Below are 27709 nucleotides of genomic sequence, written 5' to 3'. Positions count from 1 at the left end.
TATGCCTTGGAGAAGGCCTGTTGGGGTTGAGGTAATTAGGTGTTCTATTTGCTTCTTGGATTCGAGGATCCAGTTCTTTCCACAAGTTTGGGAAGTTCTCATTGACTATTTGAATATACTCTCTGTTCCCTTCTGTCTTTCTTTTCCTTCTGGTATGCCCATTATTCTTATATTGCTCTTTCTGATGGAATCAGAACGTTCTTGTAGAGTTGTTTCATTTCTTTTAAGTCTCAAGTCTCTTTCTTCTTCCATCCATGTCATTTTCAGATTTATATCTTCAATGTCACTGATTCTTTCCTCCATCTGGTCAACTCTACTACCTAAGCCAGCTATTTCATTCTTCATTTCTTTTATTGAGTTCTTAATCTCCAGAAATTCTATTTGGTTCTTTTTAAAATTTCAACCTCTTTAATTAAATGTTCATTTTGTTCTTTGATTGTGTTTCTGAGTTCATTAAACTGGCTGTCTATGTTTTCTTGCATCTTGGTGAGTTTTTCAGAACTGCAATCTTGAATTCTCTGTCTTTTAAGTCACATATTTCCATGTGTTTAAGTTCATTTTCTGGAGACTTGTCATTTTCTTCCTGAGCTGTCTTGTTATTCATGGCAATTAATGATTTATTATTTCTTTTCCTAGACGTCTACAGGAGTGGCTTCTGCAACAGCTTGATATAAAGAGGTCTTTCTTTTGTTTTCCAGTAGGTGTTGGTAGAATGTTTTATTTTCTCTCCGACTGCAGCCTTTTAGTCTCTCTCACACTATGGTATTATATTTTCTCTGCACTATTCCGGCTTCTCACACAATGGGGGGATTGCCTGGAAGGTGGGCTTCTCCTCTGTGAACAGTTTGCCTGGGTCATAGGGCGCTGCCTCCATGGGGGGATGTGGAGAGCTTCTGAAGTTCCAAAGCTCTTTCTGCACCAGATTCAGAGTCCGTGTGTTTCAGCAGCTCTGTTTACTCCTGCAGGGATCTGCCCAGATAGGTGGGGACAGGGGTGGGGTGTGTTGTGAGACGTGGCCAGAGCAATGGCGATGACCACCACCACAGCTAGTCCTGCTTCCACAGCTCCCTCCCCTTTGCAGGAACTAATTGACCTGCTAGTCCGTGTCTGTGGACCACATTCTCAGAACTGCAAATATTCTGTTCTTTTGATCTGACACTGCTACTGTTCCGCTTCTAGCACCGGGTAGGTGGGGGTGGGGTGAGCTCTGGGAGGGTAAGGAGGAGGTGGCTAGTCTCAGTGCCTATGGCTTCTGTTCTCTGCAGCAGTGAGGGCTTAAACCACCGTTTTCAGCCTTCTTCCTTCAGTCTTGTTCCAAGGTCTCTGCTGTGAGCGTTGGGTTCAGCTGTGTTATATGCTGTCCCCTCAGCTGTGTGGGACATAAAAGGAGCCCTAGCAGTCCGAGTTCTTCCCTCTCCCCCAGCTGCGGTAGTTCCAGAATGCAGCGAGCTCCGAGCACCGAGCTCCTGCGCCCGAATGGCCCTGTCTCCATACTTCTCCTTTCCCTTCTCCCCTGCTCGTGCAATTTGCCCACCTTGAGATGATTTCAATGGTGCACCTCTTAATCTTGCCTGTCTGCTGCACAGGGAATCCTTTGTGGAGTTATAGTTGTTCAATTTGTTGTAAGTTCAAGGGGCTCACCTCACACCACCATTTTTATAGACTCATAAATTTTTAACGAAATCCACCTTATTGTGCTTTTGGTGTTTTATCTAAAAAATTATCATCAAACTCAAAGTTACCTAGATTTTCTCTTGTATTATCTTCTAGAAGTTTTATAGTTTTGCATTTTACATTCAGGTCCATGATGCATTCTGAATTACTTTCTATAAACAGTATAAGGTCTGTGTCTAAATTCATTCTTTTTGCATGTAGATGTCTAGTTGTTCCAGCACAAAAAGGGTAGTTGAATTTCTCTATTGGGTTGACTTTGCTTCTTTTTCAAATATCAGTTGACTGTATTTATGTTGATCTATTTCTGGGTTCTCTATTCTTATCTATTGATTTTTCTATTATTTTTCCAATACCACACTGTGTTGATCACTGTAGCTTTATATTAAGCCTCAAAGTCAATTAGTGTTAATCCTCTGACTTGTTTTTCTTTAGTATTGTGTTAGCCAGTTTGGGCCTGTTGCCTTGCCATATGAACTTTAGAAAAAGTTTGTCGACATCCACAAAATAACTTTCTGGTATTATTATTTGAATTGTATTGAATCCATAGATCAGGTTGAAAACTGACACCTTAATATTGAGTCTTCCCATCCACAAGGATGAATCTCTCCATTAATTTAGTTCTTAGATTTCTTTCATCAGAGTTTTGTAGTTTCCCTCATATAAAGATTTATGCCTACATATTAATATTTCTTCTTTTTAATTATCAATTTTTAATGGCTGTGAAATACCTAAAACTTTTATCCGTACACACAGTTTATGACCATCCATCTTTTGTGGCCAAGCCACCTGTCGTCCATTTGTGGCTAACCAAATTGTTGTGACCCATGGGTTGGAACGGTTTTGATAAGGAGCAGCACCTACTACCACTGAACATGAGACACTACAGTTTCTTCCACTGCCTCTTCTTTATTAAGAACTGGACCTTGCCAATTCTTCACTGCTATCGCCAATGTTCTCACTCCTTAGGTGGACCCGTGTTTCCTTTACTCAAATGTCTCTATTTGTTTGTAGGGACAGGTTTCTGATTTGGGAATTTTTGTAGGGGAGGTTAGTCAGACTGTTGTTTAGCAGACCTAGAAATTTTGTCATCCTACAGATCTGGTAGGACCTTAGTTGGATGTTCAGTGATCAGCAAATTCCCTGTGGGTCACCTTACACTGAAGTCTACTTGGGCCCCACTGCTCATGACTATCCCCAAGCCTTCCTTGACACTGAATGTTAAGTACCAGTATTTGTCTTCTACTAATACAGGCTCCCATCATCCTCATTTAAATCAGGGAGCTCCTTTCAACTGCAATGTCTTTCACAGCATCCCTGGTCACAGAGAACGGCCACTGTGACTATTCAGAGAATCACCAATGATTTTCTGAAAGCTTGGTGGAGGCCCCCTCAGGAGAAATATTTGCAAGAGAGGTGAGCTGGCTACATGTGAAAATACACTTCAATATTTCTTTCTCCTCGATTCTTTGGATTCTTTCCTGTACAAATATCAGGGTATTTCCTCCTTCTCGTTTTCATTTAGCTGAGTCTAGAAGTCAATTAATATAGATAGTACATTGAAATCAATCACTGGGAAGTGCACTCAAATTGACAAATTTAGGTATATTCACACATATACTCTTCAATTTAAATTAGCAGAACCTTGTAATTCTTTCTCCTCCTGGGGCTGACTTTGTGATTGGGCTCCCAGAATGTACCTGGATCTGACTTAAGTATTAAGAGTGAAAGTAGTCAGAAGTTGGGAGGAGATGGTCTTCCTTTCCAAGGTAACTGCTTCAGGTGAGGTCAGAATAGGGTCTTCAAACAAGGCAGAAATAGCCTCATTATATAGGGGAAGGGGCTTTGCTTCTACTGCCAAGAGGGGTTTAGGAGTTTGGGGGCTTGAGGTACTAGAAGTTATCTAAATTCTATTTTACGGTCACATTTCTATTCCCAGATTTCTATTCTTTCCTGATGATAAAGCTGTCTCACACATGAAATCTGGTGAGGCTGATAATTCACTTGACTTTTTAATTTGGCAACTTGTTGACAAAGTTTGGAGTTTGGTTTTCAGCCATGCGATTCAATTAATAAAAAATTCTTTCAGCTCTGTTGTAGAAAGAATACACATTTTTAAGTCTTGAACTGAGAATTTAAGATGCTGAGTGTGTCATTACTTTTCTTTAAGTTCATTAGAATTCCTCTTGCTGGTCATGTTTATTTGTTTATTTATTTGACCATTCCACTTAGTTTCCTAAAGCTTTGTCTTTAATGGGTACTTCCATCCAAATGACCGTAAGTGGTAATTTACCTAGCTGTTTTTTCTTGTAAGCCAAGGGCTTCCTGAGCCCCTATTTTTATATTAGTTGAATCTCAGCCTTCATTCCAAACCAGACCAGATAACCAATCCCAGATTCTTCTTACTTCCTCATAATGCTATTGTTTGCAATCCCACTTTGGGTGATCTTCGTTCTTTTTCCTACTGTCCTTGGTGGTTTCATTCTGCTTCCTTGAAATTTGAGAGAACAATTTTGGGGTATTGACATGACTCGTATAGAGCCAAAAGGTCACTATAATAAGGCTGGACAAGTAATTAGCCTTAAAACTAAAGTTTAGACAGTGGTAGGTGGTGACTTTCCTTTGACCTCTAGGCTATCTTAGATCTGTTTTTTTGGATTGAGAGAGGTGATTCAACCTCAGGTGCAATTTTCAAACTGGAGTAGGGTAGTCGCCGCAGTGCCACCTCATCTATGCATGTGGGGATTTACCGATTACAGACTGTAACCTGCCCTCCACTGGTTTTCTCATCCCAGCTTCTCAGCCACCTGTGAGATGGGCAGAACAAACACAGATATGTTCGCCTTTGAAGTTGAGAAAAGAAATGAAGAGACTTGCACAGGTTCCCCAGGTTGGTCAGTAGCTGGGCCAAGAATCAAACATACATTTTCTCAGACCCTCCATTCTGATCTCCCTGTTAGGCGCTGCGTAACATTCACTGGCCCAGTGCAAGAGCAGACATGGAGGCCCATGTACTATTGTTTAAATACTTAAAAGCAGCAATCAACTATTAAATAAAATATACTCTATACTTTTGTCTTGACAAATTGTTACAGTTTGGAGTTTTCAGAAGCAGATAATGAGACTGAGTTTGGCCTGAAGCAGGCAGAGGGAGAAGTCTAACTGTAATACAGGCCCTAGCAAGCCTCAGCCAACCCCATGGGATGTTTTAGCGCGTGTATGAAGGTACCATCAGACCATACCAGGGTTAGGTGAAATGGCTGGGCCGCCCCTCCCAAGCTCCAAAGGCCGAGCCTTTGGATGAAGGGGTTCTGTGTAGCTGCAGCAAGAGCTGACAACTGAGCAACAAGTCCTTCCTCTAACAAATACTCTCTAATAACCACCTGTTCAGCTCAGGAAAGGGCAGCAGGAGGAGAGGCCCTCCTCTCCTCATTCCTGAACGGCCCATTCTCCACATCCAACCTCCATCTGCCTCCATGGCCACCCATTGGGCCTATGGGCACACCACAGGGGTTTGAGCCACCCCAGGGAAGGCAGAGGGGCAGGAGATCCCCTACTCCTAACACTATGGAGGTGGGCAGGGAATTTCAGAGTCCCCATTACTCAGAGATTGGTCTAAAACGGGATAGGGCACATTTCCATTCCTGGGCAAGTGGGGTGCAAGTGGAAGGTCCCTAAAGGGGGAGGATCAGGATAGCGACCGTCTTGCTTGGGTCTAAGATACTGCTACCAAAGATTATCCTGAGATGTTGGGAGACATCAACGAGAATTTACTTAAGGAAGGCTCTGAATTTCTTAGAGAAGGAGATTGACTCCAGTAAATATTAAATAAAATAAAGACTTAAAAATATTTCCATGAGTACCAGAGATTGTAACTGTTAGCTGGACTCCTGGGGGTAGCTGTGCCAGCGCTTCATGCCACTCTCGGGGTTGGGGGTCGCCCTTGATCCAACAATTCTCTCCTGTGATGGAATCCTCCCTGCAGGTATAGGTCAGGATCGCTCCCCGCCTCCGGCCCCCTAACGCCCCACCGTCCGCCCGCGGCCACCTCCCCGGGGCCAGGCATAGCCGGGCACTGTCGGGCACGTGGGGGAGCCCGGGCACGGACAAGCGAAACCAGAAGCCAGAGTGATAGTGGCCAGAGCGCGAGGCGGCGGCCGGGCCCAGCCTGACGCAGCGGCGGGCGGCAGTGGCGGCGTAGCAGGCCACTGTCTGGGCGCCCGGGGCACGAGTACCAGCCATCCCTCCGCTTTCTCCTCCCTTGGCTCCGCGCGCGTGGGAGTTACTGCGTCGTGCACCCGCCGGGGGTCACGGGCTCGGGCACCCTCCGCAAGCGAGCCCAGGCAGAGGGAGGCGCAAGAGCGCGCGCGACTGGCGGAGGCGGGGAAAGGAGCCTGCGAGGCGAGGCGAGGCGGAGGCTCCCCAGCAGAGGGGAGGGAGTGGAGGGGGAGGTGGAGGAGAGAGGGAGCCGCCCGCCGCTCTCCTGCTGCCCCGCATGTGTGGCCACAGGCATCGGTCGCCGCTGCTGTCCCGGGGCTGTGTCGTGCCCGGGTGTCCCGGACGGTGCGTCAGCGAGTGTGTGTGTCCGCGCGGGCAAGCGCCGCGTCGCCCCGAGCCTCCCGCTTGCTCCCACGGCTGCCGTGCATGTTCGCCTCCTGCCACTGTGTGCGGAGAGGCAGGAGGACCATGAAAATGATCCACTTTCGGAGCTCCAGCATCAAATCGCTCAGCCAGGAGATGAAATGCACCATCCGGCTACCGGACGACTCGGAGATTTCCTGCCACATCCAGGTGCGGGAGGCGCGGCGCGGGGCAAGGGAAGCGGGGTATGCACCCGGCGCAGCGCGGGGGGCCTCTGCGGGTGGGCGTGAGCGGATAGGGACGAGGAACCCACCCTGGGGCCCTGCTAAAACGCTAGATTTCGCTTCCTCCGCCTTCTGAGGCTGGGAGCCCTACCCAGGGAGGGGGGCAGTGTCCCCGGCAGACGCCAGTCGCACGTTATCTGCTCCCGGGCCCCTTCTGGCACGCACACTGCGCACACCTCCTGCTGCACCCAGGTTGGGGGCGCCGGGCAGCAGCCTCCTGGGCGTCTCCAGCCTCTCTGTCCCCTATCCCGCCAGGAAATGGGACTCCAATAACCGAGAGGGGCACCTGCAGGTCACCTACTCTTCCTTCCTCCCTTCCTACACGTGGAGAAGGCATGCACCAGCCCAGCTTCACTCATTTTTCTTTCCGGTGCCTGGGTTCCGAAGGTACTATCAGACCCAGGGACTGGCTCCCTGCCGGAGTCCTGCCCGTGGCCTTTACTTCTCTGGGGGTGGGCGGCGGCGAGTTTCCCGGGAGGGGGAGAGTCTGGGCAGCCCCGGGTTCCAGCCTTGAGGGATGGGGCATGCGCTACATGTAACTGGAGCTATCTCGAAAGGAATGGTGTGAACTCTGAGTGTTTCAGAAAGGAAAAAGGCTTCGAGGCTTGCAGAGCTGAGCTCAGGGCTCAAGGAGCCCTGTAGGACCTGGGTCCCGGGAAAAAGCGCCCGTTGGAGTGTTGGTGGAAATTCGCTTTCGCCCAAGTTGGGGAAGGCAGCCTTGCTGACAGCCCCACCCTCGGGTAGTAATAAATGCCTTTGGGCTTGCAGGAGAGCTAGTATGAGCTGCAAGGGTGTGTGTGTATACTTTCCGTGCGTGTAGGCAGGTGTGTGCTTTCTCCCAAGACCCATTCGGCAGGCACAATTTGGAAAGGTAGTGTCAGGGCTCAGTTCTGGAGGCGTCTGACTTTTAAATATGTTTACTTATCCCTGAGATTTACCCCGGTCTTGGATGAAGCTCCACGACTGAGCTTCAAGATACATGACACCCTTCCCGATTCTGGTGAGAGGTGAACCGGGGCAGCGTCTCCCAGCGGCAGGAATCCATTTCTGGGCTGTGTTAACCAAGAATGAATGAAAGGTCTTTCCCATTTTTTTTTCCCCTGGTGGAAGCTTGTGGCACGGGGACAGTGGCATCTAATTTGTAAGCTGACAGCTGGACAAGTTTCAAGGCAGGAATGTGGTGCTCCATGATCTCCTAGGAAAGTAGGCTCCCACTGAGTTTTCTGGAGGATCTTGAATTTCATTCTGAGCTAAGTACTGGTGCTAAACTTACTAATAAAAGGATTAGCAGGATAGGCAATTTTTCTGCTTCCACAGAGTTGCACAGAAACGTTTGGCATGTACTGTCTTGTGATCCAAAGAGAGTCTGTTTGTGCACTTTGCCTTACGTCCTAAAGTGGATGTACAAGTGCTTTAAATCCATATTGAATGTGTATGGAATACATAGGTAATGGAGGGGCCAGCAGCAGGGAGTGGGCTGTTGAGTTCTCCTTTGTTCTCTCAGCCCTCTGCCCTGTTCTGTCCCACTTGGAGTTGACATCACTGGTTTCCCCCTGGTTCCGGACTAAGTTTTCCTTAGACTAGATAAGGAGTCCTTAAAGGACACGTTTCTGTTGTCTGGTGTTCTGGGAAACAATAAATTGTAGCCAGTCTAATTAATAACAGTTTGGAAAGTTAGTCTTTATGCAGCCCAGCTGATGCCAGAGGTTAAAATGCTGTGTTCCAAAATGTTGATTTCGGCGTTGCTTAACACACACACCACACATACACACACCACACACACACACACACACACACACACACACACACAGTTTTGTTTTGTGGCACATCTTTTTCTGCCTCTTCTGCTCCCAAATGGTGATTATCATTTAACCAGTTAGAATGAATTAAAAGATTTTATTTTGATAATCTTGGACTTTATACCTTCCTAGATTCTAAACCCAAGGATTGAAAATACTTCTGGGTGTAATGTCACACACACAAAAAACTTGCCATTTATTTTGAGTGAGAACAAAATGCTTTTTTTTTTTTTTTTTTTTTTTTTTTTTAAAAAAAAGAACCCTTTGGAGTCACCAGTACATGCCCTGGGGAAGCCATCTGTCCTCCCTCCCTCCATCCTTCCCTTTCTTCTTTGCCTTTTTCCTCTGTTCCAGGGAATCACCAAGTTAAAGGAGTGTATGGACTGTTGCACAGTGTCTCACACATTCTCCCTTCATAACCCACACAAAATGTGGGTTATGGATTTTTTTATTTATTTTTTATTAACAGCATTTAAGTAGTCCTTTTCTAAGTTACATAATTTTGGCAATATTTTGGCAAAGAAAACTTTCAAACAAACAACTTAATAGCCCAGTCTTAGCAGCCTGATAGCCAGTTCTAGTAGGAGATGCCTTATGTCCCTTGTGTCGTCTCTTCACTGTGTCTGGGATGCTGTCCCATCATGTCATTTGCATGTGAATGTTTAGGTAGTGTGGAAGAGGAATTCCAAATGGACAGGAAGTCAAAGGCAAGTCTAAGGCACTAGGCTTGGGGAGAGGACAGAGTCACTGAATGCTCTCTACTGGGCTTTTCCAACTGAACCAGGCTTTGAAGTCTGGAGACTATAGAAAGACGTGGCTTAACTCTAACCTCTTTTATTCAATCTTGCTGCTTCAAGTAGAGTGAGGTCCTAGCCATCTTCCCCATTCTATCCACTTTTGCAGATGACAGTATGGTTATTCACAACTCCTAATGACTTGTCATTTTGAATACTGACTTTTATTGGGTAAAAGATAGGCTTTTCACATTATTCATTCTTTAGCAAAGCTTGGTGAACATGGTCAATATAGTCGGAATTGGCTGGAATTTGGATTTGCATTTGAATAGAAATCCTCGCACAGTGCTTAGCACATAGTAGTCACTCAATATTTATTGGTGTAGATTGGAGCATTTCCTTTCTATACTGTTAAATCCATGAGGGTAAGAACATTTTTTTGTTATTGTTCATCAAGGAGTCCCCAATACCTAGAATAGTATCTGGCATATATATGTGTTCAATAAACCTTGCTTAATTAATGAGAGCCCAATATTTAGTTTAGCTCATTACCTACCAACATGAGGGCAGCGTGCTAACATTGCATTGGGAATCAAGAGATGTGTTGTTTAGTTATATTACCAACCAGTTTTGTGAAATTGAGTGTCATTTGATATTTGGAGTTAATGTTTCCTCTTTTGTAAGCTAAGGGAGGATGTGGATTAGATAGATGGCTTCAGTTTAAAAAGTATGTAGTTTAAATAATACCTAGATCAATTAATTACATTTGAATAAAACATTGCTATTGACTAAGTGGTTGTATACACATTACCTCATGTGATTTTCATAACTGTCCTGCATTATCTCCATTTTATTGATGTTATGGTGTTATTGAGTATTATCTTAATCTTACAGATATGGAAAACGAGGTTCAGAGAGATTAAGCAATTTGGTCACCTAGCAATGAAGTGGATTAAAACTCAAAATCCAGAGCTCTTTCTTTTCTGTAGCACTGCTTCTTGAAACTTGAGAATTAGGTTGCTTTTGGCTGCAAGTAAAACAGTAGCCAAGCTAAAGTGGCTTAAATTACCAGAACGCTTAGTATCTTACCTCATGAGGAGTCCAGAGGTAGGACAGCTTCAGGGTTGTTTAGCAACTCTGGATGAAGCCACGTGCTTTCTGTCTTTCCGCTCCACTGTCCTCCGTCTCAATTATGTCACTATAGTCATCATAATTGTAAGATGGCTGCAGTCATTCTAGATGTCAGTCAGGCACTACAACATCCACCATATAAAAGGTGGTATTTCCTTATGCATTTCTTTTTTAAAAATTGCTAACACAATTTTATTAATTGCAATAGGTATAATTTACAATATATACCATTCAAACACAAGCCTGTTTTATGTGCTTCATTAAGACATAGGAGTATTTTGCTTCAGACTTTTCTAGTTCCCTTTCCAGTTCTTTTAGCTTTTGTGGTCAATGACTTGGAGAATTCAGCACAAAAAGCCTGCTAGCCTTTTTTTTTTTTTTTCCATATCTCCACTTATCCCTTCAAAATTCCCTTTGTGGCAATATGCATTTTTGGTGACTCTACCTGCTGAAGGCAGCTTTTTCCAAACATTGATAGAGTTTAATTCTCACTTTCCACTACTCCAGTCTCTGCTGGCTCCCTTGAATTTTTGTTTTCAACCTCTAACTTCTTTTTCTTATTTGCTTTTCATTCTAGGTTAAACTGAGCAAATGTCTTCGTTTATCTCTGTGATGTATCTTAGCAGTGAATTACTCCCCCTGGCTAAGAGCTTCACATCTTTGGGGTTAATTGTGCTTGTTTTCACATGTCTGTGGATAGGAGAATCACTTCTGCTTCTCTGGCCCCTCCTCTTCCACCATCACAGTGGCTGATCTAGGCAGGTGCGTGAGGAGCACATCAAAAGCCCTCATGCATTTCTTTTTATCATGGAGGAACACCTTTTCTAGAGGCCCCATAAGTCTACTCATCAGATCCCACTGGCCAGGGTTGGGTCGTATACTCATGCCCTGGAAACATCTGCATCTGCTGTCTTCACTCTTCACTCTCTGTAATGGGAGGTGGGCTTTGCCATTATGGAAGGAATGGAGGTGTGTGTGTGTCTGTGTGTCTGTAGTGAGGGACAGAGACAGCTGCTGGCTAAGTAAGCCATCCTGTCTTTCAGAATGGTCAAATTGAGTTACAATTGTTGTTACAATAAAATTGTCAGGAGAGTTTAATAAGATTTTATTTAAGCCCTGGCTTATTTTAGGTCATCTTTGTATGAACAAATTCCAAAACAAGAAAAATTATTGGGTAGTCCTTTGTAGTTTATCTTGTTAAATATGCGTCCAGTCCTTACTGCACTGGTATGTTCTGGGCAGCTACAAGCCATCTTATGCAGAACAGACATCTCTACTCTTGCTGAAGGGCAATATGGCAAAATGGTTGAGAGCTTCTGTTCTGGAATGTTCCTGGCTAGGGTTGGAAGCCTGGCTCTGCCATTGACTAGCCAGGCCACTTTGGGTAAGTCACTTTATATCTTTGAGTCTCAGTTTCCTCATCTGTAAAATGGAGATAATAATGGCACAGACCTCATAGGCTTGTTGTAAGGATTCAATGTGAAATATATGTCAAGTACTTGGCTAAGTACCTGGCCCATAGTAAGAGCTGAAAAAATATTGAGTTATCTTAACTTTATATGAAGGCATATTAGAAGTAATCCTAAGAAGACTTTGACTTAGAATCTAATGTCTTTAGCCCAGACACCATCACCTTCTGACTGTGCAAGTCTGTAAGCAAGGCACTGAGCCTCCTGTTTTTCATCTGTAAAATGGGCATAATAATTTCTCAGTTGCCATCTTCCACTGGGTTGTTGAGATGATGTACGTAAAAGCATGTTATAACTGTTAAAACATCATTCAAATGTAGAGTACTACTCTAATCAATTTAGTTAAAAAAAAAGAGAATAGTGTACTGCTTCCTGGATTTCTTATCTGTTGGAACAGGAATTGGCTGGTCACATGCAACATACATATGTACTAAATATCAGGCCCCGTGATGATCCTGTTGGTTTAATTCAAGCTAGTTTTAGCTAACAGCCACAGCTTTTCTGCTAGTAGGGACAACCCAACAGATTGTCTATCAAACTCATTTAGACTGCCATTTAGAGTCCACTGAAAAATCAGGCACAAAAAGAATAGAAAAGAGAGACAGTTTGTTAAAAACTGTGGCCGAGTGCTGACGTTTTTAGACTAGAATACATGGGGCAGCTCTTTGTATTAAGTATGTTCTGAAAAAAAGAGTAATGTTATTTCAATGGTCTGCTAAGATCTTATCTCTTTATGTCCTCAGAGCAAAGACAGAGTGTATTGACTGTGGTGAGAATGAAACACTGTTAGCTCCATATCATTTGGACACTATATCTGCTAGATGCTTTTAACTTCGTCTAGCAAATTCTAATTCAAATTGACTTTAACATAAACACATTTACTGGCTCATATATTTAGGAGTCCTGAGTGAAGTACTTAATTCAAGGACTCTCCAACCTTTTGTGATGGCTTTATCCTTGGATTGGGAGTGAAAAGGTTATAGTATAGTTCCTGTTCTCACATTCCTATAGGATACCCTCCAGAGGAAGAGATAAACTAGTTCCAAGCAAAAGTCTTGCAGTCATTTGCTCAGACCTCCTAGGTCACATGCCTACCCCTGAACCAGTGACTGCAGTAAGTGGAAGAGAATCTGCTAATTAGCTAAAGGTGACCAGAACTTGACCCTGGGACTCAGGTTGGAATCAACTTCCTTCCTGGTGGTGGTCTGCGTGGGGAGGGATCATTACCTAAAAAATCAAGACTGTCTTCAGACATAGGAAGGAGGAAGGGGGGAAATGGCCGCTAGGAAGATAACCCGCCTACTCGATAAGATACCTACTCGAGATGCTTTGTCTTAGTGAGTGGTTCTCAAAGTGTGAACCATTTCAGTGAGATCATTTCAGGGGGTCTACAAGACTCAAACTATTTTCAAAACAATCCTAAGATGTTGATTATCTTTTTAGGGTCCTATTGAGATGTAATTCACATACCATAAAATCTACCCAGTTAAAGTGTACAATTTTAATATATTCACAGAATTGTGCAACCATTACCACAATACATTTTTAGAACATTTTCATCATCCCCAAAAGAAAACCTGTGTCCTTTTGCAGTCATACTCCCATTTCCCCCTAAATCTCTCAGTCCTAGGTAATCACTAATGTACTTTCTATTTCTATAGATTTATCTGTTGTGGACATTAGATAAAAATGGAATCATACAATATGTGGAGTTTTGTGTCTGGCTTTTTTTTTCACTTAGCATAATGTTTTCAAGCTTTATCTATGTTGTAGTATATATTATTATTTCTTTCCTTTTTACTGCTGAATAATATTCCATTGTATGGATAGATCATATTTTCTTTATCAGTTCATCCAGTTGATGAAAATTTGGGTTGTTTCAACTTTTTGGCTATTATGAATAAAGTTGCAGTGAACATTCATGTAAAAGTTGCTATTTCATTTCTCTTGGGTGTATACCTGGGAGTGAAATTGCTAGGTCATATGGTAATTCTTTGTTTAATTTTTTCGAGGAACTGCCGAACTGTTTTCCCAAGCAGCTCCGCTATTTTACATCCCCACCAGCAATGTACAAAGGTTTCAATTTCTTCACATCCTTGCCAATATTTCATTGTCTGTCTGATTATAACCATATTAATGGGTGAGAAGTAGTATCTCACTGTGTGTTTGATTTGCATTTCCTTGATGGCTAATGATATTGAACATGTTTTCATTGCTTATTGGCCATTTGTATATCTTCTTTGGAGAAATGTCTATTTGGATCCTTTGTCCATTTTAAAATTAGATTTTCTTTTTATTATTGAGTTGTATGAGTTCTTTATATATTCTGGATACAAACCCCTTATATAATAAGTGATTTGCAAATATGTTTCCCATCCTGTGAGCTGTTTTTTTTTTTTACTTTCTTAATGGTGTTAAATTTTTTAAAGTTTTAGGAAATCCAATTTATCTTTTGTTGCTTAAATTTTTGGAGTCCTAGCTAACAAACTGTTGCCTAATGCAAGGTCATAAATTTATGTTTATGTTTTCTTCTAACAGTTTTATAGTTTTAGCTACTACATTTAGGTCTTTGATTTATTATTTTATTGATATGTAATTCATGTACCATAAAATTCACCATTTTAAAGGGTACAATTCAGTGGATTTTAGTATATTTGCAAGGTTGTACAACCATCACCACTATCTAACTCAAGAACATTTTCATCATCCTCAAATTAAATCTGTACCTAATAACAGCCACTCCCCATCTCTGATCCATTTTGAGTTAATTTTTGTATATGGTGTGAGGTAGGGATTCCACTTTATTCTTTTGTCTGTGGGTATTGTGGATATCCAGTTGTCCCAGCACCATTTGTTGAGAAAACAGTTTTTCTCCATTGAATTGCCTTGTCACTCTTATTGAGGTGCTGTTTGCCTTTTCTACTCTCATTCTCTCACAAGTGTACAGTGGAGTTTTCTAGACGCTGCATGATATGTGATATTACAACACATTGCATGCAGAAGCAGATGTGAGAATCGAGCTGTCTTTTGTTGATCCAGACATAAAAGATATTTGCAAAAGCATAAAACAATGCTTTTTTTAACTAAATTAGTTTGTAAATAAGTTATTTTTCATAAAAATATGTAATTCTTGTTAACGTGTGGTGGGTTTATTATTTTTAAGTGAATCAAAAATTGAATATTTAAAAAATTCTCAGCAAATATTGATATATACAACCTAAATAAAAGTTCTACAGATTCTCAATTGTGTAAAAGAGTTTTGAGGCCAACAAGCTTAAGAATTGCTGGTTTTGGTGACTGTTAGTTTATTGACCTTTCTGAAAATAAAAATAGAACTCCCGTGCATCTTGGACCTCCAAGATTGCAAGTTATAAGTACTTGAAATGATATCAATTAAATAAAAAAAACACCTAATATGTACATGGAAAATGTACATTTTCCATATGTATATTTGGAATTCTCAGTAGTAACCATATACGTCTGTGTGTGTATGTGTGTGCAGGTGAGTGTGTGTGTGTGTGTGTTTATTGCAGTGTTAACAGTAGAAGGACAGGGCCAGGCTCTGCTGTAGTAAACATTTCCAAATTGCATTAGCTCTTTAAGTGAATCTTGTTTTTTCAATTCTAATAATAAGATAAAGTTATGTCTTGCTTTGAGACCCCTCTTAAGGTTATGGAAAATGTACAGCATTAATGCATTAAGTGTTCAAAATGTATGCCGCTTGAATCAGGTCCATTAGTCACTTGAATTCTTAACTTGTTACTTTTTCTAGGTAGGCATTTTGGGAAAACTGTACAACATTGCAGGGATGGAAATCTCAGAATGTGTCCTTTGGAGAATCTGAGATTCACATGCATAAGTGACAGGCATTGGATAGATAACAAGGTCCTTTCTTAGTTCCCGCTTTGTGTGATGAAGGATTTAAGTTGCTGCTTCTATGAATTAGCAGAGAGAGCAGAAAGCCAGATGTGGAGTCCAGAGATGGGAAAAAAACAGGATTATGATCAGGGATTATGATTAGGGCAGGTTTTGCAACAGGTTTGAACTTGATTCAGGCTATAAAGAGTTGGTGTTCAGCTCTGGGAGGGGAATATAAGTGCTTTTCAGTTTCTGATTTTCCCCTGGATGTTCTGTGCCCTTGTTAACATGCAGATTCTGATTCAGGAGGTCTTGAGGAGGGCCCTGAAATTTGGCATTTCCAACAAGCTTCCAGGTGGTGCTGATGCTACTGGTCTGTGGACCACACTGGGAGTATAGTAAGGTGTCAGCGGAAGTAATCTTTTTGTTAATATTTTCCTTAATTTTCTTGAGTGTTGGGGACATTTTCGCCCTATCTCCTTTGGTAATGCCTCACCCGACACATTTCCCTCAGTAGGTGTTCAATGAGTGTTTCCTTGAGTGGGTGAGTGAATAAAGAAATCCACCCAGGTGCCTATCACGACAGACTAAAGTGCTGATTAGACACTGATGCTGGGGGTGGAATGATTCCTTTTGACTCCTGCACCAGTCAAATGAAAAGATTGTTTTCCAAACAGGCTTGCCTATGATGGCCAATGTGATGAAGTGTTGAGGGTCTGTGAGAGCAATGAGGGCCCCGGGTTAGAGAGGGCCTTCTCGTCCCTCTTGGCATTCCCCACTCTTGCTTTCCTGTGTCCTGGACTCGTGGTGGCATTGCAGAGGAACTCTGGCAATTTCTTATCACAAACAAATTATTGTGAATAAGCCAGCAGTGCTTGGAAGCTCCAGGGTATAGAGGGCCCAGCTGTTCTCACTCATTAGCAGAAGTGACCTCGAGGGACAGTGACCCCAGAGGACAGTGAAAAATGCATTTGAGGTGTAATATAAGCTCTGGGAGCTGTTTGCTTTGGTGACTTTCCCTGACGGTGCAGGAGGGAAATGAGAGGATCACGTTAGCAAAAAATGAAGCTCATTCTAAAAGAGAAGAACATTTGTATAGATCAAGCAATTATGTTTTTTCAAAAGCAAATTAGTGAAGTTTTTTGAAATAACATTAATCTTATTTGATAAACATTAGAAAATATTTTGTATATGCCAAGTGCAGGGCTGGGAACAAGAGATAAAAAGAAAATCAGCCGTCAAGAGGCTCACAGTCATTTGGGGGAGAGAGACAAGATTGCATGCGAGGACAAAGTGACAGATGCAGGTCTGAGGATGAAGATGAAAATGATGACAAAGGGGCGTCTGTACCAGACTGGGCAGCAGTCAGTATCTCTGCTATAGATGAATCTTGAGTAATAATTAATGGACAAGTGGAAGTCAACTCTTTGAAAGGGGGGAAAGGTGATCCCTTGCTTGGCATGAAATAGCACGATTAGATGTGGAAATGAAGGAAGGGAGAATCCAGGGTGGGTCCGCCCAGGTGGTTGGTTCCAGTGACAGGGGTAATGGTGGTGCCACTTCAGAAGAGACAGGATTGGCCACATAATTTTTTGGGGCCTAGTGCTAAATGAAAATGTGAGCTCAGTCCCTTGTTCAAAATTATTAAGAATTTCAGGATCATGACAGCAGACCATTAAACCAGGTTTGGGGCCCTTCTAAGCCAGGGGCATACATCCATGAAGCTGGCCCTGAGAAGATGGAATAAAGGAGAAGCAGGTTGGGAGAGGAGATGAGGAGTTTCATTTTGGCCATGTTGACATTGAAGTGTCCGTAGGGTATCTGAGTGGAGAATGTCCAGTAGACCGTTGGATATAAGGAATGAAACTTCACAGAGCAGTCTGGCATGGAGACACACGTGAGGGAGTTCTTAGTGTTCATGCAAATGGTGGTAGAAACCATGTGGTATGAGTGAAACCACCACGATGGATTTTCCTTTTTTGTCTTTGTTTCTTCCTGGGCCATCCTTGTAGATCAAGCCAATGGATTATGACCTTTGGAATTCTTTCCAAGGGTATTTGATTATTTTTCATTTGTTAGGCAACTCGGATCTGAGCAAGAAAAACTTCCCCATTTTCTTCTGCAACTAGGACAGCCAAGTCAGAATAATCGGCGAAAAAGCATTTTCCTTCTCCTAATCCTCATCCTAGCTTGGACTAGCAAATGAAAAAAGTTCTCTCTCAGCTTTACAGTTCTGAGTTACAAAGTGTAGGATTTTTCACTCTAGGGAAGTTACCCTTTGTGACAATGTCGTGAACATTAAATAGGTAATACATTTTAAAATTCTATAAACATGATACAGAACTGAAGTAAACATATGAGGAGCAGCTGTGTGAGTTATGCTGAGATAATTTATTCTTTATGTAGTATTTATTATTTGTATCTGAGATATCTTTTATGGCAAATTTTGTTTTCCACTTAATTTCTGTTTTTTTGTGAATATTAAGATAAATTCCAGTTCTGTAAAATTGTTAAAAGATATAATCTAATATTAGTAATGTAATGACTGGATTTTAGATGTACAATAGAGTTTTGTCTGAATATATGTATGTATAATGCTAAGGTTTGTATATGATTATTCTGTAGTAGGGAATAACATATGTTAACAGATCAGGGTTTGGTTTATTATTTCTCACTTCAGAAGCATAATTTGTTGCTTTAAGGCAGTTGACAGTAAACGTGGGTCTGAAAAAGTTTGACTGCACCAGTGTCTTCCCACACAAATTGTGAAATTTCACATACATTGTCGTTTAATAATGGATAATAAAATTAAGCAGTCTTAAAAATCAATAACTAATCAGCTTTATTAATAGAAAAGAAGGTAAAACCTAATTAATAAATTGTCTAATAATTCTTCCTTGATGTTCCTAGTTAATGTTAATTTTTTTGGTTGGTCTATACATGTGTTATGGTTCATTGTTCTGAAATAATGCTAGTCCTTGTGATCTGTATCTGTGTGTAAGTGTTGTCTACAAATGTTTTGGTGATGTTGGCGGTATTTATTGGTTGTTTGTTTTCCAGCATCCTTTCTCTTCACTCATATGCCTCTTTATATCCTTGAGCAGTAGCTAGAGATGTTAGGTGTTTTGCCCGAGGTTGCATATTTAACAAAATTAGGATGAGGTATGGTGTCTTGAGTTACAGGTTTGCTGCTACTATACTAAATCCTACCATTATTTTGGTTTTGAATCTTCATTTGTAGTCTATAGGATGTACTTCTTTTCCACTGAGAACTTTTTAACTAACACAGGAGAAAAACCATATGACCACACTTCTGGGTAAAGTTAACATATGTGGTGTGATAAAAAAATACAGTGAATGTTTACATTAAAAAATTATTACACTAAAAGACACAATGTCATTAATCCACCTCAAAAATACTCCCCCTCGCTTTGAACACATTTATCCCATCATTCTTGCCACTTTCTGAAGCAGTTCTGGAAGTCCTCTTTCGTGAATCTCTTTAGTTGCTCTGTCATGGCTGCCTCCATGTCCTGAATTGATTCAACACATTTTCTTTTCATGGTCATTTTGATTTTGGGGAAGAGCCAGAAGTTACATGGTGCCAGATCCGGTGAATAAGGTGGATGAGGACACACCATAATGTTTTCATTTGATAGAAATTGCCGTACCAGAAGTGATGTGTGACACGGAGCGTTGTCATGATGGAGGATGAAATAAAGACACTCACAAAAGAGGACTTCCAGGACTGCTTCAGAAAGTGGCAAGAACGACGGGATAAGTGTGTTCCAAGCGAGGGGGAGTACTTTGAGGGTGATTAATGGCAATATGTCTTTTACTTTAATCTATTTTTAAAAATTTAAACATTCACTGTATTTTGTGATCACACCTCATGTTGGTATTTTACAACTGTCATCTAAGGACACAGTTTTAGTTTTTCTCTGCTTTCTTTTAGTCAACATGTAGCTTAGTGTATATCCTAGTGAAAATTACAATCAAGTTATCATATATTTATGAATATTTTGCCATTTAATGTATCTAGATAATTGAAAGATATCTTCCCTTACCCTTTTCATGTTTGGCATGGTATAGACATTGCTTGTAGTTTGAAATTTCAAATTAACTCCCAAGAAACTGCAAATTTAAACAAAAAAGAGAAAGGGTGATGTCAATAGAATTTTCCATTTTCTAAGGTAATTCACCTTGTAGTTTTGAAATTGACTCTGAAAGTTGAAATTTTAGCAATCCCAGACCATGGTATTTAGAGAACTAATAGCAAACTATGAAAACAAAGTATTTGTTTTCTTTTGTTTTTTTGTTTTTCTTTTGTATTTGAGCTACATTTTTGTCAGACTCTCTTTGTTTTGAAGGCTTAGGGAGAAGAGTAATGAAATCTCTGGAGTCAGGGGTAGGAAAAACACTTCATAGCACCTGGAGCCTTGTCAAGGATAACTTCACCTCTTGTGTTTCCAAACCTCAAGGGAGATGTATTTCTGCTGAGAGGTATCATGGCACGGAGGTGGGGGTGGATGGGGGACCTTGAATAACACCTTTTGTCTCCAGTTTTGGAAACATAGTTTGTCCACCAGGCATAGATGGCACTTTCTTGGTTCAGTGCTGATTAAAAGAAAAAAGAGAAGGAAAAGTTGTACAGTAATTCAAGGGCAGCCGTGAAGTCTGAGTTTGCAGCGCCAGCAATGTGGATTTGAGAATAGCAAATTAGAAGAACAAAGCAGATTTTAATCATATGCCACAGAGAGGAAGGTGGTTTAGGTTTATCTCTAAATTGTACCTCCATTAGAAGAACAGAGGCTTTTAATGCTATTATCCATCATTTATTGTTAAAGGTTTCTTCCTTTCTTTCCCCTAGTCTTTCTTTAGTATACTCAGTGGGAAATGCCAGCCTTTCTTCCTCTCAGTGTATGGAGCAGTTGTTAAATATGAAACATTTTTTTGATGTTACTGGAAATGGGGGAGGGGTTGGAGAGAGAGAGAGAGAGAGAGAGAGAGAGAGAGAGAGAGAGAGAGAGAGAGTGAGATTGATTTTGATATTCAAGATCTTTACCCTTTAAGAGATTTTAGTCTGAAGGTAAAATTGAAGATTAAAAAAGTATCCCCTCCCATCTTTTCATCCATCCATCCACCCATCCGTTCATTCATCTGTCAACCTACCCACTTGCTCCTCCACTCATCCATCCACCCACCTGTCTGTCTGTCTGTCCATCCATCCAACAAAGTTTCACTGAGCACCTCTGTTAAGGACTGGTCTGGATACTAGTGATACAAGATAAATAAGAATACGGTCCTTTCCAATCTACTAGAGAAGACAGACACATAAACAGATTCAAGGTGGTACTACTATAATAGAAGAACAGCAGAATATTATTGGGGCACCTAGAGAAGCCAGTAGTAGAGCCAAGGTGTGGTGCAGGGGAAGGTGTAGCCCTCCTTTAATCTCTAGTCACTCTCTTCCAAAGTCACTACTCCTCAAATGGATATTCTTTGAAATGGATCATTGATATTTTCTGACGCACATTTAAGTGTGAATAAGAGCATCTTTAAGAACTTTGCTCTTCTTATTGCAAATATCTCAGCAAAAATTTTACCTTGTGATTTTGCCTTGTGATTTTACCTATGTGATTTAAGGAAAAGTCGCACACCTGCTTCCTACCATATTTTCCTCCTCAAAAAGTCTCCTATATAGAAATTGTGGAGCAGCCACTGGGTCTCCTAATCCAGCCTGGGAGGGACAGGAAAGGTTTTCTGGAGGATCTGATGTCTCAGATGAATTTTAAAGGAAAATGGGCATTGTCTAGCCAATAAATTGGGGGAGTGTGTTGAGAAGAGATGCAGTAAGGGAGAGAAGGGCATTCTAGCAGAAGGCTGAGCAGTTTGTGGAACTAAAAGAAATGCATTATGATTTTATTTATCAACAGAGAGGTCCATGGTATGCAGGGGAGAGTTGGCAATTACCTGCGGAGACTATACAGACAATGGAGTGGACAGTTAGAGTCTAGAAATCAATACTGGCTATTGTTTAGTAGGGAACAATTAAGACAACCCCACTGAGTCATGGTTTGGATGGTCCAATGACCTGAAGAATTGTTTTGCAGGGCCAGCTTTGCTATGCTTCCAAAGCTAGAGGTAAGACACACTGGGTATTTTATCTCAGGCTCTGAATGCCTTAGTGCTCTTTGGAAAGCGTCACCCTGAGGACCACTGGAGTTTTTGAGCTCTTAGTTAGGATTTTAAACTTTGACATGCTGTTGGGGGTGGTGATGTTTCCATGACCTGAGACCTTCAGTGAGCCCAGTGGTGATGCAAGTCTTTCTTAATTCCAGGTTAGGACATTGACAGACCTTCCCAAGGCAACTCACCCCATTAACCTGTTAGGATTGTCCAGAGCCCAGTCAGAGAGGGCCTGATGGAAGTAGTTGTGGGGGTGTCTGCAAATAAGTGTTGAAAAGAAGTGAGAGGAATTGCAAAGGCCTCTGTACGCACTTTAGATTACCACTGTCCAATAGAGCCTTAGCGGTGATGGAACTGTTCTGTATCTGTGTTGTCCAGTTTGGTAGCTACTGGCCTCAAAATGTGACAAGTATCTCATTTTGGAACTGAATTTTCCATGTTTTTTAATTTTAATTCATTAAAATCTAAATAGCTACTTATGCTGGTGACTATCATGTCGGACAGCACAGTGTTAGTTTCTTAACTGTAGTTAACTCTGGAAGGAGACAGGCATTGAGAGTCAAGTTGGGGAGGAGCCCAGGAAAACTTTTCTGCTTCTCTCTATTTGAACTATTCTGTACTATTTGAACTTTTGGTGAGCATGTGTTACTTTTGTCATTTTAAAAACATAAGACATTTTGAAGAAAATGTACATGCCTTTATTTTTGGAGAGGACTTAGAAAGCTGGAAAAGGTTTTAGATTTTTAGTGAAATGCCTGCATCTTTCTCAAGGAGGACCTGAAGTCCAAAGAAAAGAAGGGACTCACTTTCCCTGGTGAGTGACGGAGAGGACTGGGACCCAGGCATCCAGACTTCCATTTTCGTAGTTCTTTTGATTTCCTGATGAAACATTGTTTAGGTGAGCTTGGTTAACATTGCTGTGTGTTTTCTTTGTACCTAGAAATAAGTGACATGCAGTTATTTAAGTTTAAATTCCGCTCTTTGCTGGTATATAGGAAAGAAATGGACTTTTGTATGTTAACCATCTATCCTGCAAACTTACTCTAATTGTGTGTTAGTTCCATGAGGTTTTATTTTTTTTTGTCAATTCTTTCATATTTTCTACATAGATGATCATGTCATCTGTGAACAAAGACAGTTTTATTGCTTCCTTTCCAATCTGTATGCCTTTTCTTTCCTTTTGTTGCTATTTTCGCATTAGCAAGGACTTCCAGTATGATGTTGAAAAAGAGTAGTGAGACGGGACAGCCTGGCCTTGTACCTGATCTTAGTGGGAAATCGTAGGGTTTTCCCCATTGAGTATGATGTGAGCTGTAGTTTTTTTTTTTAATTTTTTATTGGGGAACAGAGTGTTTCTCCAGGGCCCATCAGCTCCAAGTCGTTGTCCTTCAATCTAGTTGTGGAGGGCGCACCTCAGCTCCAAGTCCAGTCATTGTTTTCAATCTTTAGGTGCAGGGGGCGCAGCCCACCATCCCATGCGGGAATTGAACCGGCAACCTTGTGGTTGAGAGCTTGTGTTTTAACCAACTGAGCCATCCGGCCACCCCTCCAGAAGCTCAGCGGCAGCTCATTGCCTTCAGTCTAGGTGTGGAGGGCGCAGCTCACTGGCCCAGGTGGGAACTGAACTGGCAACCCTGCTGTTCAGAGCTCACGCTCTAACCACCTGAGCCATCTGGCTGCACTGAGCTGTAGGTTTTTTATAGATATATTTTTTTAATCAAGTTGTGAAAGTTCCTCTCTATTTCTAGTTTACTGAGAGTTTTTATCATGAGTGGGTATTGGATTTTGCCAAATACTTTTTCTTTATTTTTTGATATGATTATGTGATTTTTTTTTTTTTTTTTTTTTTTTTTAGTTTGCTGTTCTGACAGATTGTATTAACTGATTTTTGAATATCAAACCTGCCTTGCATGCTGGCATGAATCTAACATGGTTGTGGTGTGTAATTCTTTTTATACATTGTTAGATCATCTAATGACTTAGACAAAGGAAAGTAACTCCCCAAACTTGTAATTACTGATAAATGAACAATACCTCTCAAATTAGTAATCCCCCTCATCATTTATTTTGTAGATACAATCTTTTCTCTTTAATAACTATTATAGAGCACATAGGAAAAATTCAAATAATGCAAAAGATTACTCAATGAAAAATAAATCATTCTCCTACATCTGATGTGCTCCTCAGAGGTCACTACTCTCCACGGACTTCCTTGGTGCATCCTTCCAGAATTTTCTGTCTCCTTCAGAAAACAATATCGACCATCTTTTATTGTAACAACAACCCCATTGGGGTGCAGTTTGTATGAGCCAAATGACCTGGAGATTTGTTTTATAGGGCTAGCTTGGCTAACACGTCTAGAACTAGAGGTAAGACGTGTGGGTTTTTTGTCTCAGGCTCTGCATATGACCAGAAGTGTTGAAGTGTACTTTGTGTTGCTCTAAGCTCCTTTATTCTTTTTGGTGGGCTTATTTTTGTGCTGGGTGATTGACAGTCAGGTGCCAAGTTTTTGACAGTGTCCTCACTGCTTCTTCCATTGCCTCATTTTATTTTCCTCCTTTGCAGTGAGCCTGGAATAACTGAAGAGCCCTTCTGTGCTCTCCCCCTTCTCTGCTCACTTTCTTGTCTTGCAGACTTAGGATGTCATCAAAGAGGACCTTTCCTCCCAAGGGCCCTGTTTAAAATTCCACTCCTTCAGTGAGGTGTGAAGAACAGTCAGAGATGCTGAAAGACATCTGATGTGTGAGATTCCTTCCAGGGAATAGTGACTTACTTAGATCCCAGAGGGCCCCAGACAGTGAGGGGCAAGAAGAAAGGCCTGGCCTCCGGGAGGAGGAGGGCAGAAAAGGGAGGCCTGGAGATCTGCTCAGGTCGCGTGTGAGCGTGACTTGCAGTGAGGGTATTGGGTGCAAATACAACCATGTAGTCCCTGTGCTCATTTTTGCAGAAGGTCTCAGATAAGCCTTCCAATCAACAAGTGATCAGCCAGTAAGCATTTACTAAACGAACAAAATTTTAATGCCCCATCCCACACACTACCTGAGCCTTCTCTCTAAAGTGACATTCCCAATCACATTGCTGCTTGTCACTTTTTTTCATAGCCCTTATGGCTGTTGATTAACTTGTGCGTTCCTTTGGGTGCCCCTTGGTGGTCTGTCTTCCCCACTAGACTGGCAGCTCCAGAAAGGCAGGGCAGCTGCATTTCAGTACCTGGGAAACTGTAGGTGTTCAGTACAAATATTGGTTAGCTGAAAGAATACAGAAATGAATACACTTTATGAAATAATAATGACAGTAGTGACAGTGATCAATTTGTTGAGCACTCACTATGTGCCAGCCCTGTGCTAAGCACGTTTTATCACATTCAGTCCTCAGAAGCAGCTCTATGAAGTGGGAATTAATATCCCTAATTTACAGTTAGGAAAATGGGCCGCAGAGATGGATCCTGTCCCAAATCACACAGCCAGTATGCGGTGGGCTGAGATTTGAATCCCGATCTGTCCAAGACCTTGAAGTTCAACAAATTAAGGTGTAATCCCTAGAAATGTCAACCTTGACCAGTAACTTCAGAAAGGAACGCTGCCAAAGAAGCAGGGTTCTGCCTTCCAGATATATGTCTGGTGGTTGGTAGCAGACCAAGTACCCGCTCTTCAGGAATTGAGCTGGAGACACCCACATGCCCCCTCAACATGGCACTGCAAGGCAGGTTTATCTCTGATGCGGGCTCCTAGTAGATATTTTGAGCAGTTGTGAATAATTTAGGTGCTGAGGCAGAAATGCTGCCTGGCATTGAATCCTAACTGAATCTTGTGCATGAAAATGAAAGTCAAGAGGTCCGTCAATTATTTATTTATTTTTTCTGTTAATGAATGGGGGAGGAAAAAAACAATCCTTCAGCAATCAGCCCGTGTGCTTCACCTTTTGTTACTCTTTCCTGGCTCTCCAAGTGGCCCCTTAGTGCTTGCGAGTCATTTTATTTTTATTGTGTCATATTTTGCAAAATACCTGAGAGCCATTTTCACCATTCTAGGTGCCCAGAGAACACTCAGTGTGATCCATTTTCCTACCAGGAGAGCTTAAACCAAGAGTGATAAGAGGCCTAGAGCACCCTGGTTGTGGCAAGCTCACTCCTCCTCGGGGCCCTGTTTGTTCCTCACTGCTTTCCCTCCTCGGCTGTTATGCTATTTAGAGATCAACTGAGTCTATTATTCTGAATTTATACACGTACATTATATTTTGTGAAATGTCTCAGATTCAGCTTATTGGCCATTTCCTAAGTAAGTCACTAAAGAGGGGAGGAGGAGAACCTGGAATAATTCCGGCCCAATATCCAGGCTTTCAGTCGAGTAAATTAACCTGGCGAGAGCAAAACTTTTTAGAGGGACCACATACATCTTAATGAGGGTCAGTGCTGTTCAGAATCTGTAACATCTATGTTTTTTATTTTTCTTAATAGCTTGATTGAGATATAATGCACATGCCATACACTTCACCCGTTGAAAGTATGTCATTCAGTACTTTTTAGTATATTCACAGAATCGTGCAACCATCATCAGAGTCAATTTTAGAACATTTCATCCCCCCCACCAAGAAACACCCTTAGTTGTCACCCTCCCCACCCTGGGTAACCTCGCCCAAGGTAACCACTATTTAATCTACTTTCTGTCTCTATCACTTGCCTATTCTGGACATTCATATAAGTAGAATCTTACAGTGTGTGGTCACTGCCATTTTTTAATTAGCATAATGTTTTTTCAGGTTCATTCATGTTGTAGTATGTATCGGTACTTCACTTCTTTTTATTGCCAAATAATGTTTCATTTTATGGATATAGCACAGTTTGTTTATTCCTTCATTGGTTAATGGACGTCTGGGTGTTTCTACTTCTGATTGTTATGAATAATGCTGCTGTGAGCATTTGTGTATAAGTTTTTGTGTGGACACATTTTTTCATTTACCCAGAAGTGGATAGAATTGCTGGTTCATGTGGTAACTTTAATTAAACTTAACGTTTAAATTTTGAGGAACTGGCAGACTGTTTTCCATAGCAGCTGCATTATTTTACATTCCCACCAGCAGCGTTTGAGGGTTCTGATTTCTCTGCATTCTCACCAACAATACTTGCTATTATCTGACTTTCTGAATGTAACCATCCTGTGGGGGTGAAGTGATGAAGTGGATTTGCATTTCCCTGAAGGCTTCAACCTGCATCTTGCCAATAATTATTTTCCCTCGGTGGCTGGGCCTTCTGTTAGATGTTAACATTTGAATAGGTGAGGAGAGGTAGGCTGTTTCTGGAGCGCAATTCTCCTCAGCCTCGTGTTTGTGGGTCATCCCTCACTCTTGAGCCTTTTCTATCTGTAGAGCTCGGGGGGGAAGCACCTGGGGACCGTGACCGAGCCACTTCCCAGGCCTTCACTTGGTTAGCCATCTTCACAGTTTATCTTCTGCTTTATCAGCCATTTATAATTACCACACGATCCACAAGAAAAATGAAGATTTAGAGCAATTTGTTTTTAAAAATAGTTATAGATGTTGCCCTGTCATGCTTACAATCTAAGTTATGAAAGTTTCTAAGGTCACAAGTGTTTTTATGAGGACACTGCACGTCAAGCCCACAGCCCAGAAGCACAGAAGAATGTGTTTTACAGCTTTCCTGTGCCCTCAAGAATGAAGAGATAAGCACAAATCCTTTGAATTTTTTTCCCCATTAAATTCTTCATTTGAGATAGCGGTATATTCACATGCAGTTGTAAGAAGTAATATTGAGAGACACCATTCTCGGAACTATTTAGCTATGGGAGAAAATGAAGATTTCCTGAGGGACTGGAAAATAACTCTGGAAGCACGCCAAGAATTCAGACTATTTCCACTGTCATCAGCTCCCTGCTTTTCCCATGATGAAGACCACATGACCCCATAATCAAATGAGCTGCTCCCCAGGAGTGGTTATTTATTGACAATGGCTCCCCAGCTTTTTTTATTTATCTTGG

At 41.6% G+C, this 27709-nt stretch overlaps 1 protein-coding gene across 1 annotated transcript in view; it reads left to right on the top strand.

Moving 5' to 3' along the window:
- The first annotated feature begins 6125 nt into the window (after positions 1-6125).
- FRMD3 (FERM domain containing 3) overlaps positions 6126-27709 on the top strand; it is a 249854-nt gene continuing 228270 nt past the window's right edge. The window contains exon 1 of the mRNA XM_033123926.1: positions 6126-6462. Coding sequence (XP_032979817.1) covers positions 6316-6462 — 147 coding nt within the window. The 5' untranslated portion in view covers positions 6126-6315. The remainder of the gene's footprint in view (positions 6463-27709) is intronic.

Source organism: Rhinolophus ferrumequinum, chromosome 12, assembly GCF_004115265.2.
Source record: "Rhinolophus ferrumequinum isolate MPI-CBG mRhiFer1 chromosome 12, mRhiFer1_v1.p, whole genome shotgun sequence".
NCBI lineage: Eukaryota > Metazoa > Chordata > Mammalia > Chiroptera > Rhinolophidae > Rhinolophus > Rhinolophus ferrumequinum.
The sequence above is the reverse complement of the archived record's forward strand: the minus strand, read 5'-3'. Positions and strand labels throughout refer to the sequence as shown.